Genomic DNA, 19123 nt, shown 5'->3' with positions numbered 1-19123 from the left:
AAATATTTTTGCTACCCATAATTATTTATTGTAAATATTTTTTAGATGCTGTCAAGAAGCAAAATAAATTTCAAAATTCATCTCAAAATGAAATGGAGGAAATCATCAAATATGTACTTGCTCAAGCCCCATTTAATTTAAAAAGAATTTCTGATAAGAATTTCTCTGCTTAAATTGCTTTTTTTAATATTTTAATATTTAAATTTTTTTTTGTTTTGATAATGTACAATATGTAATACAATTCTCACTAAATAAATTTTTCTTGCTTTGATTAAATTTCAAAATATTTTGTTTTATACAATTTAAATTCATATGACATAATATTTACTTTTTTTTACCTATTCATATAATTATGTACTAATATATATAATAGTAATACAGTAATACTTAGATATATACAAATATTTTTATGAAAATAAATAGTTTCACACTTCTAAAACATTATGTGTATTGTGTTTGCCTTTGTTTTATTTTACCTAATAGTTTGCCTATTATATTATATTTGATCATATAATATGTAGTATAATAATAATATATATAAAATATATGATATATCATAGTTAAAATTTTATATTTTAATAAGAAAAGTATATTATAATATACTATAGTCTAAAATTATATATTATAATCTATTCCAGCTTCAAGAAATTTATTTTATTATTTTAATTCATTTGGTTTAATATAGTTAATGTTGCTTATAAATAAATCTTTTTTAATTGTATAATTTTTTATTTTTAATGAACATTAGTCGATAATAACAATTAAATATTTGTTTAGAAATATTGATCGCAAAACTCCAAATGGTTCAAACGTAGTTTATTAAATATTGATAAAATATTTAAAAATTTTAAATCAATGAAAATTAAATATTTATTATTCATCAAGATTTTTTATCAAATATTTATTGTACACAAAATAAATATTTGTATGTTGTGTGGGTAGTACCTACATTCATTGATTATTTATTTGATAATTATTTGTATCTATAAATAAAACTTGTAAAATCGACTTCTTATAATAATAATAGGTAATCATTAATATTGACATTTTGCTTATCGTCAAAATATTATTAGGAAATATAATATTTTATTTTGGGGATATATTATGATACATAATATAAAAAATATTATCATTGTTAAAGTCTGAAAATTATAATAAAAGTATTAAGAAATACCTAAGTTAATTTGAACATAGATTTGTTTTTTAATTTAATTTTTCTTAAATATATACTTGATTTTTAATTTTTTCAATGATATTATTATAATACAGTTTATACCTATACTATAAGTATATATTGGGAATTAAATATTATTAATGTGATAGTTACACTAATCATAATGTTTAAAAAATATTTGCTCAATCATTTTTATGACGTATTTGTGAGCAATAAAATTGCGACAAAATATACAGGGTCCTTATCATGTCACGCATAGGCACTATTTGTATGTGTGTTGCAATTATTACTGAACTGCGTTACAATTATAATTGGAAAAGAGAAAGGGCTTAATTCAAACATTGATACTTTTCAGGAAACACAAAAAACATTATAACTTTGTACATTTTTAATGTTTTTAAATTTTGTATTCATAATCATGTTTAATAAGTGTTTTGTTATTTTACTATTAAATATATTTTAGTTTTTATTTATTTTCTTCAAATTATAATGACTTAAGACCTAGTACATGTAATTTTACAAGACTCATGCCCTTTTGCATCACGACTTAAGACGGTATTGCATGTAATTTTATAAGATTTACGCCCTTTGCCATTAAAATAATTTATAAATAGTGACTTCGGCCTTTTTTCATAAAATAAAAATTCTGTATAACGACTTATTACCATACGCATTTATTTTATCTCGTAAACCAAATCTCACGTGGTATCTACTGTGGTACCATTCAACGCAGCTTGCAATTTCACACAGAATTTATGTATGAACTGAAAATTTACAAAATTGACTTAAGCCCTTTCTCTTAAGAACCGTTCAATTGCTTCTGTTTTCACGGTGGAGAATCAACATTTTCAAGATATTTAAATACGGTACAAATCGGGCCTTGTACAAAGTTTCATAACTGTTGGTAAGGTATTACAGATTTGAGAATTTGTAGTTCAGCAGTTTTCCTATGAGTGACAGCCCGTACTATTACAGTGTTACTGATTTGCATATGTGAGAAATTTCTAAACTGCGTTATAACTGCTTGGGTTTTCGAGCAAGAGTCTCAACATTTTTACAGTATTTAAATACGTTACAAAATGCTGTGTTCAAAATGTCAGAACATTTTATTAAGTTTTTAGGTTTGGGATATTTCTGCGACAGTTAACTTGGAGGTGAAATTCGTCAAGTCATCTAAGAGTTTGGTAGGGAGTTGTTCAGGAGTATTATAATGGCCATTGTGTAGTATCAGCCCATTTGGACTTTATTTGCCCACCACTATGGCCCCAGTTATGTAAATTAGACCAAGTTATGTGTTTAATTAAATATTTAATGACTTATATGGGATACTCATAGTATTATAGTACTCATAGATCATAGTAGCTAACTTACATATATCAACACTATATATGTGTAGCAGTCAAGGCTGGGCATTAAATAGTTACTTTTGGCTTTTCATTAACTTACAACATTTGTTTTTTAATTAACGTGAAATCAACGAATTCATTTTTCATTTTAAGAAGTACCTAAGTTAAGTTGATTTATTTTGTTTTTAATTTAATTATATTTCACTATTTCAGTTTATTTCGTTTTCATGTCAAAAAATATTTACCGTTAATTGTTGAAAATTAAAAATTTATATCCTTCGAATCTAACTTATATGGAAATACTGTATAAAGTATAAAAACTATGTACTATAATTTAGTTTTGGGTTGGTAAAAAATTAAGAATGATATCGTTGTATAAACAAAATTAACTTGTTTTAAACTTAATTAAAAGTGTGTATTAACTTTTAACTTTGTATTATTGGTGCATGTTAACTTAACTGGGTTAAAAAAAATCATTGACTTGCCAGCCTTGAAAGCAATACATGCAGACATTCATAACACCGTCAATAAACAGTTCTGTACCTATATTGTATATTACACATTACATATAGATAGAGTTGACCAAAACTTAAATATATTATCCAGAAGGAAGGACAAAACAATAAGTGTACAATAACATAATGCAATATTTATTGAATCGAAAACAAAAACAAATACAATCAGTATTATTAAATGTATAATATAATTTATTAAATACAAGTTGTACGTCAAAACGAAGACCGACTGAAACCTTGTGACAAACAAAATCCGCATATTCACGGGTTTCGATGGTTTCGGGATTCAATACAAATTAACTTAGGTATTTCTTAATACTTTTATTATAATTTTCAGACTTTAACAATGATAATATTTTTTATATTATGTATCATAATATATCCCCAAAATAAAATATTATATTTCCTAATAATATTTTGACGATAAGCAAAATGTCAATATTAATGATTACCTATTATTATTATAAGAAGTCGATTTTACAAGTTTTATTTATAGATACAAATAATTATCAAATAAATAATCAATGAATGTAGGTACTAGGTACCTAATTTTTTAAAAAGACTATTGACATAATATGTTGCTTAAAATCATGATATAAAACAAAATAATATTATTGTTAATTTTTGAAAATTATTAATGATTATATTTTAATCTTTTTAATGAAAAGTAGGTATACCATACTACCTACCAAGAAGTATAATATAGTTGTAATTAAATATTAATAATATGATAATTATTACACTAATTAGCTTTTAAAAAATAATTTATCAATCAATTTCATGTACCTAGTTGTCAGTAACATTGTAGTCTGGGGGTTATTTTTCCTAGGTTCAGGGATTTTTTTCCAGGTATTTTTATTTCGTAATTCACTGTTTCTATACTTAAGTTTAGTGCATATTCATTAAAATTATGTATAATAATCTTATCAATAAACCGACATAAATCGTTTTCTTCAAACAAATACAGACATATACAGTTAATGATATTTACCATATTTATCATAGCCTATAGGCAATATAAAATAATTGTAAGGTTTAAATACAAATTAGATAATTACATTTCCCCCCACCTCCCCCCACCCAAAAAAAATAAGAAATACTGTTTAATTTTTAAAAAAAAATATTAATATTTTTGGAAACAAATGAATTATTTATTTTGCAGGGGCTATTGCAAGTTTTGGGGGGCGAAGCCTCTCCAGCCCCCCCCCCATAGTTGCACTTATGTATATGATCCAAGTATTAAATAATGAGCCCAGAGCACCTTCACATATCAATCAGCCCCATACACACACACATATTATACAAATTGTGTACACTTTATAATTACTGAAAATACACTATTATTTAATTCATTGTTGGAATTTACTTCAATTTTATTTCAAACCATTATCATTTGGATCGCTGACGGTCCGCGTACAACAATATTTTAACTCATGTAAAAAAATGTTTTTACTCTCACAATAATGCCATGAATATTTTTCAGCACTACATAATATGTTCTATACAAATATAAAATAATAAATCAACAAAATTAATATGTTTTTTCTTTAATTCTAAGTGTGTAGTCAATTTATTGTTTCTAAACATCTATAACCGAACACGATTGAAAGAAGAAAAAATATTTTTCATAATTTCATTGAAATATTTCAAGAACTGTGAAATTTCAAGTGAAATATTTCAAATCTAGAGGAATCATAGTAGCTAATTTACATATATCAACACTATACATTATAATATATACCAGTGTAGAGCAGTCAAGGCTGGGCATTAACGAGTTAAAGATAAGTTAATGAGTTAATTTTATTTTAACCTTTTAACCTAACTAGTTAGTTATTATATTACTATTTTAAACATATATTTAATTTAATTTCGGACACATTTTTTAACCACAGAAAAAAAATTGTTTTATACTACTTACCAATATTCCGCCTATTTAATTTATTTTAATCGAAACACGATAGAACGTATCATAATTTTTTATTTAAATAATTTAACAATAAATTAATAATGATATCACATAGCCATAGTTACCGATACTTTAGACCAATTTAATAAAACAAATTATTTGTTCCTACCGCAGAAAAATTATATAGTCTGCAGTCCATCTCGATATATTGTAGGTATGCAGTTGTGCAATGTAACTATAAAACACTCATCTATTTTCTTTGTCGAAGTATAGATTTTGAGGTTGAGTATTATATGTTAGAATAAAAAATATACCTGCATACAACAAAGTATATAAATTCACAATAGTTTTTATTTTATTATACGTGAATAAGATCAAAATAGAAAATATTATATAAACCAAAAAGTATAAGTATTTGAATATAAGTAGAATATAAGTACCGACCTATTTTTTTTTTTAAAATACAGATACTTTACGTATTTAAAATAATTGATCTAAGTACTTTTTTAAAAAGTATTGAAAAATGAAGAATTTCATATTCATTATATCATACGGCTATAATTCAAGTAAAAATCCCTAGGGGAGGGGGATAATCGCCACGCCCCCCTCAAATCCGCGCTGGGGCCAGCACTCACAGAAAAACCGCTGAACTGCAAACTCCCAAATTTGTAATACGCCTTACTAATAGTTATGAAACTTTGTACAAGGCACGATTTGTACGGTATCTTGAAAATGTTGATTCTCCACCGTGAAAACCGAAACATTTATAAGTTGTACGCAGTTCAGTAATAATTGCAACACACATACAAATAGTGCCCACGTGGGACATGATAAGGACCCTTTATGTATTGTTGCATTACGACATTTCAAAGGCACTTACTAAAAGAAGGCAACATAATACACCAGACAGTGACTTAGAATTAATAACATCCCTGAACACTCATCTATTTTCTTTGTCAAAGTATAGATTTTGAGGTTGAGTATTATAGTTTTAAGTTTACAATAAAAAATATAACAACATTCTTCAAATTATATAAATTCACAATAGTTTTTTTTTATTATACGTGAATAAAATCAAAATAGAAAATATTACATAAACTAAAAAGTATAAGTATTTGAATATAAGTATCTATTTTTTTTTTAAAAATACAGATACTTTAAGTATTTAAAATGATTGATCCAAGTACTTTTTTAAAAGGTATTGAAAATACGTATTTTAGTACTTAAAAAGTATTTTGATACTTTTACTCAAGTAGGTATTTTACTAGACTGACTCCGAGGTATATGATAAGTTATTGAGCAGGATGCTACACGTTTTAAGTGGTTGACCGGTTGGGAAACATGGAGAGCAAAGGGACATCTCTTGAAACAAATTTGAGTAATTTGTAAAAACAATTCGTACACCTAGATAAAAAAATATGAATGACCGCAAGTGCCAAAATAAACGCATCTGTGCCGACATCGAAGGTACTCTAAATTATGTATCTGCATAGTATCTTATAGGTATTAGGTGGTATAGTCTATATCGTATAGACAGGGGTGTATTTTTGAATTTTTCATGGCGGTTGAGAGGGGTCACATAATTTCCGCAACACGAAGTTACATTTATGATCCCGTAAAAAATGTAATATCATTATACCTAGTTAGCTAACTATATGAATACGTAATCGCTAGGTTAGTACTAGTATTTTGATTTGTTTAACAAAAATTGAATTTATAACATAAGCTACTCTTTCAATATGTAACTATACAACACTCATCTATTTTCTTTGTCGAAGTTTAGATTTTGAGGTTAAAGTTTGCAATAAAAAAATATACCTACAATTCACATTATATTTTATTTTGTCATACGTGATTAAAATTAAAATAGGAAATATACAAAGTAAACATAATAAGTATTTGATTATACATCTTTTTTTTTAAATACAGATACTTTAAGAAAGTATTTAAATTAATTCATTAATAATTGTCCACACTAATTTTGTGTCTTATTAGTCATTTTCTTAATTACTTCATGATAATATAGTATACTTATAGTATACTAATATTACCTTAAACCTAACTTATAGTATACTAAAATAGTATAAGTTTGTTATTAATAGGTCTAGAAAACTGTTTGCTGACGTACAGGAATTATTTATATTTGTAGGATTTATAACAGTATTCCAGTCTTGTGTACTATAATAAGCGCATATTAAGATGATTTTAATTTGGTTTTTTTTGAGATAGTCTATTGCGGTATTGATAATTTATGAGACGTAGTATTTATAACTTGGTTGGGTAAAAATATTATTGTAGGGAAATCATCTGTAATATAAAATTTTTGATTTTTCTATATAAGCTTCAGTTATGTATATAATATTAATACTGATATTGATATTGATATTGATAATTTTAATAAAAAGATAAACTTTACAAACATTGAATTGTTAATTTCACGGGCATAATCATTTATAATTAAAATATACAAAATTATTAAGTGATAAGAATGTATTAAAATATTTCGCACAATTTAAATAATTTCATCAAATATCGATACGTATTTATTTCACCACAAATAAATGTGATCAGAATTATCAGAAGTTATGAATACATCCCATTTATAGATACATGCATGTTATGACCAAGTGATTTATATATTCCTCCTAGTATGACTGTACGTATTGTTGGTAGAACAATTTGGCTTTTAACTGGACAATGAATTACAATTTGTTACTAATACAATATTAATGCAATTGAATAATATTATCGTTTAAGGGCGACTACTATATCACTTTTGTTTAGTATCCCTATTGAATATTGAATTATATATTATATATTGAATTAATAGATTGATATACTCGTACATATAAACTGAAAGTATAAAATCTTATCAACTGTTCTTAAGCTTGATGAGAACATAATATTATCACTTACTACAGTGTTAATGATTATGGGTTACGGACATTGAATTAGGACAGTATTATATAGATTATAAAATAATATAATCTGTGATAACAAATATTAGCAATCATTATAACATACAAATTATATATTACCTTCGTTACTATTGTCATTACTAACTGTTGACATTTTACAAATTATAACCAAAATTAAAATGTCAATAGCTTCAATATTATGGAATATAATGTCAATATAAACGACCCATCAAATGTATTAAAAATTGAACTGTACATGAATGTTATTTCAAAAAATAATTCCCATTTTAATTTTAAATTTTCCCTTCATACCTCGGCTTTCTAGTTAATAAAAAAATATTTAAGAGGTATCTAAATTGTCTAGGTAATACAGATACATACATTATATATAAATATATATATAGTAATATATATTAAAAACCAGTTCTGCACAGGTCATATTTTTACCTTAATTTTAATATTTCATAGTAAAATCTGCTCCCATACTATTTTAAACACCTGTATATAAATTGCTATTGTTAACTCGTAATTACTTATTTATTAGCTCCAAATACCCAATAAGGAATTGGAAAAATTATCATTAAACCGGCTCATATGAGATAAACCTTTTAAACTGTTTTCAATTACGTTATATTTTGTTTAGCTACTTTAAGTATTTATTTTAAATAATTATGATGGATATGATTGTTGTGAACGATAAAAATAAATTTATATTCAAAAAGGGCTTAATAAAATGTATACTGATGGTTAAAATTATATGTTTTACACAACACAGTATAGGGGATACATGGCAAGACTGGGGAAATATAGTCAGTAAAGGATACTGCCATACTAGGTACGTCACTATCCCGTAAACCAGTGCATCTTAAATTGTGTTGTCCGTAGAAGAAGGTGAAGAATAAAAGTGTAAATAAATGTAAATAAAACTTGTTCAGATCAGTACTATATTATCAAAAAAAAAATTGATATTCAAATGAGTCTAATTGATTTTTAGTGTTATTTTATACCAAAAAAATTGTCTTCCAATTTATCAAACCAACCAATAAATTTCATATTTGGAATTAATGTTGATATACAACCATGAACTGAATGATCATATACCGCCGGTCTCGAAAAGACTTCTAGTGTCATTAATTCAATATCAGCGTTATCACATAAAACTCTGGCAAGCGTCACTTTTCTTATATTCTCCAGTTGATCTTAAATTTAAATAGATTAGTTAAAATTAGGGTAATTCATTAAAAACAATTTAGGTATATTTACAATCAGAAAATACTCCTGGTACGTCATAAAAAAATCTATCTGCAATTCTTGTTCTTACAAATTGTTCCTTGATAATACACCTCATCGTAGGGCCAACCATTGCGTCGTCAACGTGTTTCTCCAACAATGCACCAACCAATAGATCTATATCATTCCAAGTTTTGTATAGCTTCAATAATTTATCAGCTGACTAAAAACAACATAACATACTAATGAGTTCAGTGGTTATATTATTATTTAACAATTTCAATTTTTTTCAAACTTACACCTTCCACCATGATCTCAGACAAATCTTGCACGTTTTCTATGTCTGTAAGTCCACAATATTTTCTAAATTGCGTGTAACTTGGAATACCGTGATCGCGGCTTCGTTGTATATCCAAGCTGAGAATGTCCATTCCAAACGAATCATTTGGATCAATACTATATAAGTAATTTGTAATCTATAAAATTATTTAAAAAAGAAAGATAGACGTAAATAATATTGTCTGCAATATTGAAGTTATCAACATTAATGTTGTAAAAAAACAAAGTTTATATATTAATTGTGTTTTATAAACTCACCGATTGTGTAAACAGCATATCGACTTTTTGTGTAGCCTGCATAGTTAGTCCGATTAGCATATCATTTATAACGTGGGTAACAAGACTGCCCAATATAAGTGGTTTGTTGTAATGTTCCTTTAAGGTAGGTTGTCCCGGGGGATATAAGTAAGTGTCGGTTATTCTAAACAAAAACATATACAATAATTATAAGTAGAAAGCAATTACGTAAATCAAAATACTACTTAAGTATTTAAATTTTTTTAAACGTCAATATGCGTATGTAGAATATATTTACGCTTATCTTGATCTATGATAATTGAAATAATATCATGTATTGAATTAATATTGGTATCTATACGTTAAATATACTATCTTGTATAGATTAAATTTTAAGCGAATAGGTGGACAAGTGTGTACTGATCTTGCTGTAGGTACATTAGTTGTCAAGCATCTGGTTGTAAAGGATGTGTTATATTTCAATTCAATGAAAAACGAAAAACGTTTCTGAGTGGGGACGTAATGTCAGCATAAAATACTTGTATGATTTATCAAATTTAATAGTTAAAAAAAAAATTAACAGTAATCAAAAATGTACCATGGCTATAAATAACGTCTTCATAAATAGTGACTTTCAATGAACTATTTCTTTTTGATAGATGTTCAACAATTGTTTGGGAAACCTCTATTCAAATTCTTCATGTTAGCTATTGAAAGAAAAATTTATGAATTTCTAAAGTGTGTCTGGTTATTAGTTTTGAATTACCAAAAAATAACAAAAATTGATGGACTAAAATTCTTAATTCTTAATTTACTGATGAAAATCCAATAGTGTAAAAATAGTGTTTTAATCAGTTTTTGACAATATCGATTTTGGTTTTAAGTGTAACTCTTGTTGTTTATATTTTAGTACTTTTTATACAGAATAAAATTTTCAAAAAATTTTGATTTGTTATGAACTGCTCGATCCAAATATCAAAATCTAAAATGTATAAGACACCATTTAAATATGAAAACCGCTAACAAGTTCACAGGGGTGAAATAACAAATAAGGTGACAATATTGACGATTTTTCAAGTGAACAGACAAACTGTCACCACGAAATGACTTACAGCATGCACGATAATTTATTATAATAATAACAATAATAATATGCTGTGCCCGAACCTAATCGAATCGCTGATCATGGAATTGGCGAATGGCAGTATTGCGGTCGCGAAACTATTGCTAACTGTCGGGTCAGCAGTCTCGTCGTAAGTGGTTCGTTGCCCCAGTCCCAAACCGTTTTCCTTGGTGTAGTTAACGCCAAGCAGTGCCGGCAGCCATTCGTTGTACGTGATGTGCTGTATGCAAGCCGTCACGATTTTCTTTGCCTCTTGGAAAAGTTCTTCATCAGTCAAGAAGATTTTTTCTTTATACAGTTCTCCGGCTACCCGGTTGTGTTCCCTTACCCACAGTGTGTGCACGGCATTCAGTTGTGGTAACGCGTTTGCTCTAATGTCACCAGCCCGAAAGCACGTACCGGGGCCGTTCTGGCAAACGTTCGTATCAGTGGTTTCCAGGGGCATGATATCCCAACTTGGTATGATAAAACGCTTTTTTTGTACCAATAGTTTACCGAGCGACATTTGTCTCAACGACAACGTCTGTTGTTCCGTCGTACCGTAAATCATCGATGCGTCTAAATAATGGGTAGCTTGGTTCATCTGTGAAACATAAACAGGTCTTTAATAGTGACTACGATTTTTAAATATTCTATTAGTTTCTTTAGTTTTTACGAATTAGGACCGATAGTTCTAAACACTAAGATGCTGGAAATAATTGCTCCACCCCATGTAAACGGATTTCGTATTTTGTTTCTTCTTTGTTTATTATCAACTACATTTAAACAAAACAAATACAATTTTCCAAAGGACAAAATGTGCAATTTTGTATTTATTTAACATATGCGATTTTTTGTGTACATTTTTATATGGACTTTGCCTGTAGAAGCCACCATTAGAGCTTTTCTCTCAAAATACCTTCGATAAGTGTTATTATTTTTATCATCATAAAAATATAATATATAATTTTATCAATATGTTATTATTTAATATGACTGTTACTTGTTCCATGGGTCCAAATGTACAATCAGAACGCACCGCTGGCCGAGAACGCACGTAGTTCATGCAGTTCATGTAATCAAACGGATCCGGTTTAAAAAACCTATCTTCATCCGGTATAAATATGGGCTTGCAGGATCTTATATTTTTGTTCAGTGAATATTGAATACTTTTGTCCTTATCACAACAATTTACAAACCTGTTCTCTTTCCCTTTGGGATTGATAAATGACATACGTTTCCATTAATTAAAATCAAATCAATTTATATACGGTTATGTGTTTAATGTGTATACCAATTGTAGAAACTGTCGTGTGTGAGAGATCGTGGCCTATGAATATCGACCAGTACGCCATCATCATCGTTTTTGTTTGGTCGGGAGAGTCTTCGTCTTTTACAAGATTTGTGCTCACTAATCTAGGATTGGGCAGCATTTCATCGTTAATATTGGGCATTTCGTAAACACCTGAGTGATCGATTAATGAAATCACAACATTAGATCAGCGAGAGTGTAAATTAAAATACGTCATTTGTATTTAGAAAAAATGATGTGTTAGTTGGAAAAGCGCTATGAATATCTTAACGTTTTAAATAAAATTCAATATCTAAATATATTCTACGGGTGTTTTGCATCATAAAAAAAATATAAAATATTACCATCTTTGTAGACTGGAAACAGCAAACGTTTATAAGGAGTGTTTGCCTTTCCCAAATATTTACGTTTCAGGTTGTTACAAGACCCGTCAAGACTACGATAGTCAAAGTCCTTCCCGATGCACGAATAATTGTTGTTATGATACTCGGCCATACACATCTCACCCAATGTTGTCCCGGTCAGATTCACCTTCGTTAAATCTTTGGCACATTGTATATCACTTAGCCCGTAACTGAAATTGTAATTTAATTTATGCATATTATTATAATAAACATATAATATATTTTTTTTTATTGAGATATTTATTGTATGCGTATATACCTTAGACAATATGTATTCTTCAAACTTCGTGTAACTTCATATATAATTTCAGCATTTCGAGACCCCGAATGTCCCTCTTTGGAAGGCATAGAATCGATCATTTGTCCATAAACCGGGCTTCCAATAATCAAACGACTAATATTTGATAATATAATATCCTCAGAACGATACCTGTTTTCAATTATTTCAACAACTTTTTGAATCTCTTGGTTTACATCAGAGATATCGAGTTCTAGGTACCAGTTTTCCGTGCAACACGGTGGAACGAATATCACCGTACAAATCAACAATCGTATTATAATTATCGAAGTACTCGTTCTTTTCATTTTTATAAACTGTAATCATATAACAAAGTCTATAAATATTAAATATACCTGTAATTTTAATTATATAACTATTTTTTAGAGTTGAATTAGGTATTGAATGCATAAAAATATATTTACGCATAATTACTTCTCATAAATTAAAAACCAAAATGTCAGCTGGTATAATTTGATAAAAAAATTTAACTACCTATCAATGTACTATTTTCATACTCCATGCATTAATTTATGTATAGTGAATCTCAGCTGATTTTAGATCACAACTTTTAGATCACGAGCATGGCAAAAAAATTTAATTTTATTAAAAAAAGTGAACACTAATGTTAAGTGTGAAATGATCTATGAACCTGACGGCAGTGTTGGATATTAGTAATATACAAAATTAACCTTAAATTCATTTTTTACGACATTTTCTTGGTTTATAGAGCAATTTTCACAATTTCTTCATAAAATGAACGAAAACATTTGCGATTCACAAGAAAATTTCGGCAAACTGCAGCTAACGGTATGAATAATAAATTATATACCTATAGTATCATATATTCATATATTTCATCATAGCTAGGCTTTCCCCCGAAAATTATCACCGTTATATTATACTTATTATGAATTATTATTATTATTACACCATACATACAAAGGTACATAGGTATATATCGTCGATAACAATTTTATCATAGCTAGGCTTAGATAAGTATTACTGAATTAGTAACCATAAATGGTGAAAAACCTGATGAAAACAATATACCAGAAGATATAACGACGGACGATATTTCGCACTTTAAATATGATCCAGTATCATCAGTCGAAGTCGAAAAAGGTTCTTCTACTTACAAAAGTATATTATCCGACCAACGACGATCATTTTTATTTGAAAATATAAGACAGCAGATCATTATACGGTGCAATAGCGATTTTGTCTAGGTTAGTATTAATAACAAATAGCAAAAACAAGTTAAAATATTAAATTTTTTTTTTAAATTATTATTTTAGAATGAATGATTAATAAAACAGAAGCACAAAAAAACCAAACAAGTAATAACGTACAATTAACAAAAAAAAATACATTACTGTAGTATAATTTAAAATTTTTATTCTAAATTTTAAGCTATAATAAGTATAATTTAAATTCATTTTTTTAGTGCGTTTTTTGAGTTTTTTAAGTCGTTTTTGCATTTTTTTAAAGGCATTTTTTAAAATTGTTTAGGGCATTAAAATCCCGGCCCTAGATATTACATATTTTTTTGCGCATATTTAGAGATATTTAGCGATTTGGTTGGTGTTGATTTAATAAATTATAAATTTGTAAATTTCCGTTATTTTTGTATATTTTGTGGTTTTTATTGCATATCTTTAGCTATATTTAACTATTTAAGGTAATGTTAAAGACCGTATTAATTATGTAGGTAATTTTAAGTGATATCATCTTCCAACCCTGGACTTATTACTTATTAGTTACGGATTTCGCGAATTATCTAGATACATTTATCTAGATGGCTATAATTTTTATCTAAATGAAAATTAGATGTCAATTTTATTTTGTATCTAGATAAGATATAGATTTAAAGTTTTTATCTATATAAATTTAGCTAGTGCACAACACTGATAACGGGTGACAACTTATACAAGTGTCGATTAAACTTATGTGTAAGAACCTACTTATTTTAGTTATTTGTTTTTATATAATTAATGTAAATTATAGTTAGGTACTTACTCGCCGATAAATTATTTATTTTAAATCATTAACAAATCCCCTGCTTATCCTTTTGAAATCTATCATGCGATTGAACCAGTATTTGTTGTATCGTTAAGCACCAAAATTCCTTATTCAATGATTGAGATAATTTAACCACTCACTACGAGTGCAATTTTTTAATAGATCTTCGTCGGACTTCTGTCTGGTGTTAGCGGTGTCACCCGGTTATACATTTATCGGCATACTAATTTCGGTGGCCAAGGGATATTAACAACCACGGGGGCATCGGACGAACGACAATCCTATTGGTGGAACTACACTCTCTCCCACCATACATCCTGATAGCTCTTCCACCCACCCGCCAACCATTCAAACAAACACACGTAGGTACAAATGTATGACGTTTTATCTTATATAATTATTTTATATTCATTAGATTTTTTTATTCTTTTACAGCTCCAATTTATTTCTTTGCCATTCCTTCATGTTCTATTATTTTAGGGTGTATAACTAAATTTATCAAATGATTTTGTAGTTTGATATTCATTTCTAAGATTTAAAAACTTAACACAAGATTACCCATTCGTTTTTAATAAAAAAAAAATAGAGTTTAGCAAAAAGTCCATTTCATTGTTAATCAGCGTTTGAAGTTAATTTTTTTTTTCAATTTATTATTCACTATTTACACATCTTTGCAGCTATAACAAATTCTTTTAAAATTAAAGGTTTAAAATTTTAAATGCCAAAAAAAAAAATTATAACTTATTATTTTTAAAATTTTTATCGCTGTAAATAAATAATAATAAATAAAAAATAATAACATCTATGAATTACACAAAATATTTTGATTTGTATAAAATATTATAACCTTATAATGCGTACTATAAATAATTAGTGCATCAGAAATTATAACAAACACTGCAAATAGCTAAAGACAACATTTTAAAAACGATTTCGTGTCAATCTATAATTGTTGTTTTATTGTTATTCAAAAAAATATATTAATTACAGAAAATTATTTAAACATTCCATATTAATTACTAAAATTTATAATTTTCTTGCGTGACGAACACAATTTATTTACAAATTATGAAAAAATAAATTATTGGTGTTGTATTTTATCTAAATTTCAAACATTTTGTATAGCATTGGAGAAGAATAAATGAATTTCGATATTAATAAAAATATTCTCAGCACAATAGATATGCATATTTTAGTTTTATTATTGTTAACTTCGTCATAATCCTAAATAATAAATCGTACCTACTGTTGTATATTAATATTATTATAATTTTATTGTTCATAAATAAGTGTTGATTGAAAATGATCACAACGGACTAATATGTTTTTGTCGTCCCATGGTAAATAATCTATTGCAACATTTTCAAAATTGACAACTTTTTAATATTTTGTAATTTCATTATTATTTTTTTTTTTTCATTACTCTTATAATATGTTATAATATGTAACGTACCTACAATTAACTGTGATAATGATTAATTGATTTCTTTAATTTTTTTTAATAAAGAGAAATTAAAATCAAATTTCGAGTTATCGTGTTCAACATTGATCTGAAAATAAAAATATATTATTATTGAACCGATCCGATGCACTGGAAATACGGCCGGTGTGTTTGTTGAGTTGTAACTACAGTGTATAGAAATAATGGAATTTGACCTTGGGTTTGGATTGTGGCAGTTACCAGTCTATTCCCTTGTAAATGTTGTCGAGGGGTGTGGGACAATGAGAAACTGGTGTTTGATAAATCGTTGGAATTCAGATATACACGAGAAGTTTTACAGAGCCGGTGCGAGCAGTGTATAATATGAAATTTATAGTAAAATGAACATCTGTATTGAACCCATGAATTTATTAACTGTTTAATAATAAAATATACAATACACAGTTAAGGTATAAGTTTTATCTTTACATTAAGTCCATTGAGTAACATTTTAATGAATTTATTATGTTTTTATCAAATTATTGATATATATGGGTAATAATATGAAATAAAATAAATACGTATAATCCTCATGTAATTACCTATATCAGCTAGTACACTATTTCAATTAAATACCTACGCAATTAAACCAGAAATGTGTAAATAATATTTATTAAATTGAAAAAAGTAAAGATTTAAAACATTTCTTCTCTTGATGGGTGATAGGACAATCAAATAACTTTACAATAAAATAAAATGCGTTAAAATGGTCCTGAGAGATAAGACGAACCCATACATGCTCGCAAGCACATACAACAACCTCCCGTATAAATGTTATATTATAATATTATTATAATATTATACTATTATATCTCAATACACCAAAATGGCTGACACATGTAAGCCGGCGACGAGTGTGCGTGTGTGTGTGGACGGCGGATGTCACACAACCTGTCCTGTGTGACGATACTTAGGTCCGAAAGTCGATAACCCTGTGGAAGTGGGAAAAGTGAACTGTATTTAAGCGGTATTGAAAAGGACGCTGGTTGAAATAGTAAACTTAAATAATATGATGATGAGTACGAGGTAATCAGGTAACTAACAAACAACAATGTTTTATGGTATGATAATGAACAGAACAATTTATTGTAATATTCTGCAGTAAAGCGTACTTAGACTAGGGTTAGTAATAACATAGAACATTATAGAAGCGACACTCGCCCTTTAACTTTAATTGTTTTTATTTCGTGGCGGAGTGATTGATGTTGTAAGCTTGGTGGTAAGCAGTGGCGTAGCCAGGGGGGGTTTTGGGTGTTTAAACCCCTCCCATTGACATTTTCCCTCCTAATAAATATATTGTTTATAGGTTTCGGGACTGGTTGCAAGTTATACATTTGTCTTATGAAATGGCGAAATTAAATACAAAGTTTGAATTTGCATATTTGTGTATTTTTTAATTTAAATGTACATACAATATTCGGGAAAAATTATATTTGGATAACATTGAAAATATCTTAAAAAATATTATATTTGGTTAGGTACAATAGGCGATAACTTTGAGATTTGGAGAGGCCGAAGCCTAATACCATACTATTATAAAATTGAATAAGCTTAAAAAAATTAAGTAGGTAAATGTTTGGGAGGGGCGGAGGGCTGTTAAAGTTGTTGGTGGATTTCTTGGCTACAGTTGGTCATATATTCGCATATGTAAGATTTCATAAGTATTTTTGTGACAAAACTGTGCAGTTTAAACTATAATTGTAGATTGTACGAAGAAATTAACATCAGTAGATATAGGTACGTGTTCGTATATCACGTTATTCGTTATTACTTATTAATTAACCTAGTATTGTATGCCAGTATTTTTAAAAAATAAGTTGTTATTTATTTATTTAATTATTTAGTTATTTATTTATTTATTTATCAGGTTTATATACCTACTTATTTTTTAGTTTTTTATTACCTAAATTACAATATGTTTTATGATTTTTCAAAAATAATATAAAAATATTGCTACATAGTACATATATTTAAGCATATTTTGAGAATTTTGACCGCATATTTCGATAATTTCAAGTCGTCCTGAACTCTAAATTTATCTATATAAGAAAACTGTAAAAACTTGGTTTTAATCTATACCTAAAACACCCCCCATTTCATAATCCTGGCTACGCCACTGGCGGTAAGGCATGATGAGGAACGCATTTATCGCCGAAATAGACCGCTCGAGACCCGCCAATGTTAAAAAAATAATAATATTATTGTTTGATATTACCATACAAATAAAAACTATTATAAACTTATTTATAGAAAGTCATGATCGGAGCAAAAAAAAAACCATAAATAAAGTACATTTGAACATATCTCTGATGTATGTTAAGATATTACAATTTTCAAAACATGTGATTTAGTGATTAATTATGTTTTTGAAAATGAAAAATGAAAAATTTTATGTAATCTATAAATATTTTTAGGTAGGCATATATTTTGACATTTTGTTATTTCATACCCAATGTAGTTAGTCATTTTGTATGAGAACATGGTCTATAAATATAACAATGTAAAAAGTACTGTTATCAACTGGTTAATTATTTTATGTTAAAATGTGTTTTTATATTATTTCATTATCTAGTTTGTATATATTGTATTTAAGTAAATTGTAATTCATTACGTTCATCCATACAATGTTCTATGCAGGCACGGATGCAGAGTCAAAAATCTGTGTTTGGTGGTGGGTGGGGGGGGGGGGGGGTAACAATTTTTTTACAACACAAATACAATTATCATAAAATATTATACTTTACTAAAAATGTTGTCATATTAGTAGGTATAGGAAATTAATGTGATTGATAAATTATTGATTATTTAATATATAAAGCGACAATGTGAAAAGAAGCTTAGATTTTGAATATTTATTATTT

At 27.5% G+C, this 19123-nt stretch overlaps 1 protein-coding gene across 1 annotated transcript; it reads right to left on the bottom strand.

The window, feature by feature from the left end:
• Positions 1-8786: 8786 nt before the first annotated feature.
• LOC100168265 (peroxidase-like) lies at positions 8787-13073 on the bottom strand. The gene is made up of 9 exons (XM_029485515.1): positions 12743-13073; positions 12424-12653; positions 12062-12232; positions 11771-11979; positions 10833-11371; positions 9687-9849; positions 9389-9565; positions 9123-9312; positions 8787-9058 (listed from the first exon to the last, which is right to left on the bottom strand). Exons 1-9 carry the CDS (start codon positions 13066-13068, stop codon positions 8856-8858), a joined length of 2208 nt encoding a protein of 735 aa, XP_029341375.1. The 5' UTR covers positions 13069-13073; the 3' UTR covers positions 8787-8855.
• Between the last annotated feature and the right edge of the window lie 6050 nt (positions 13074-19123).

This window comes from Acyrthosiphon pisum, chromosome X (genome assembly GCF_005508785.2).
Source record: "Acyrthosiphon pisum isolate AL4f chromosome X, pea_aphid_22Mar2018_4r6ur, whole genome shotgun sequence".
Classification (NCBI taxonomy): Eukaryota; Metazoa; Arthropoda; class Insecta; order Hemiptera; family Aphididae; genus Acyrthosiphon; species Acyrthosiphon pisum.
The sequence above is the reverse complement of the archived record's forward strand: the minus strand, read 5'-3'. Positions and strand labels throughout refer to the sequence as shown.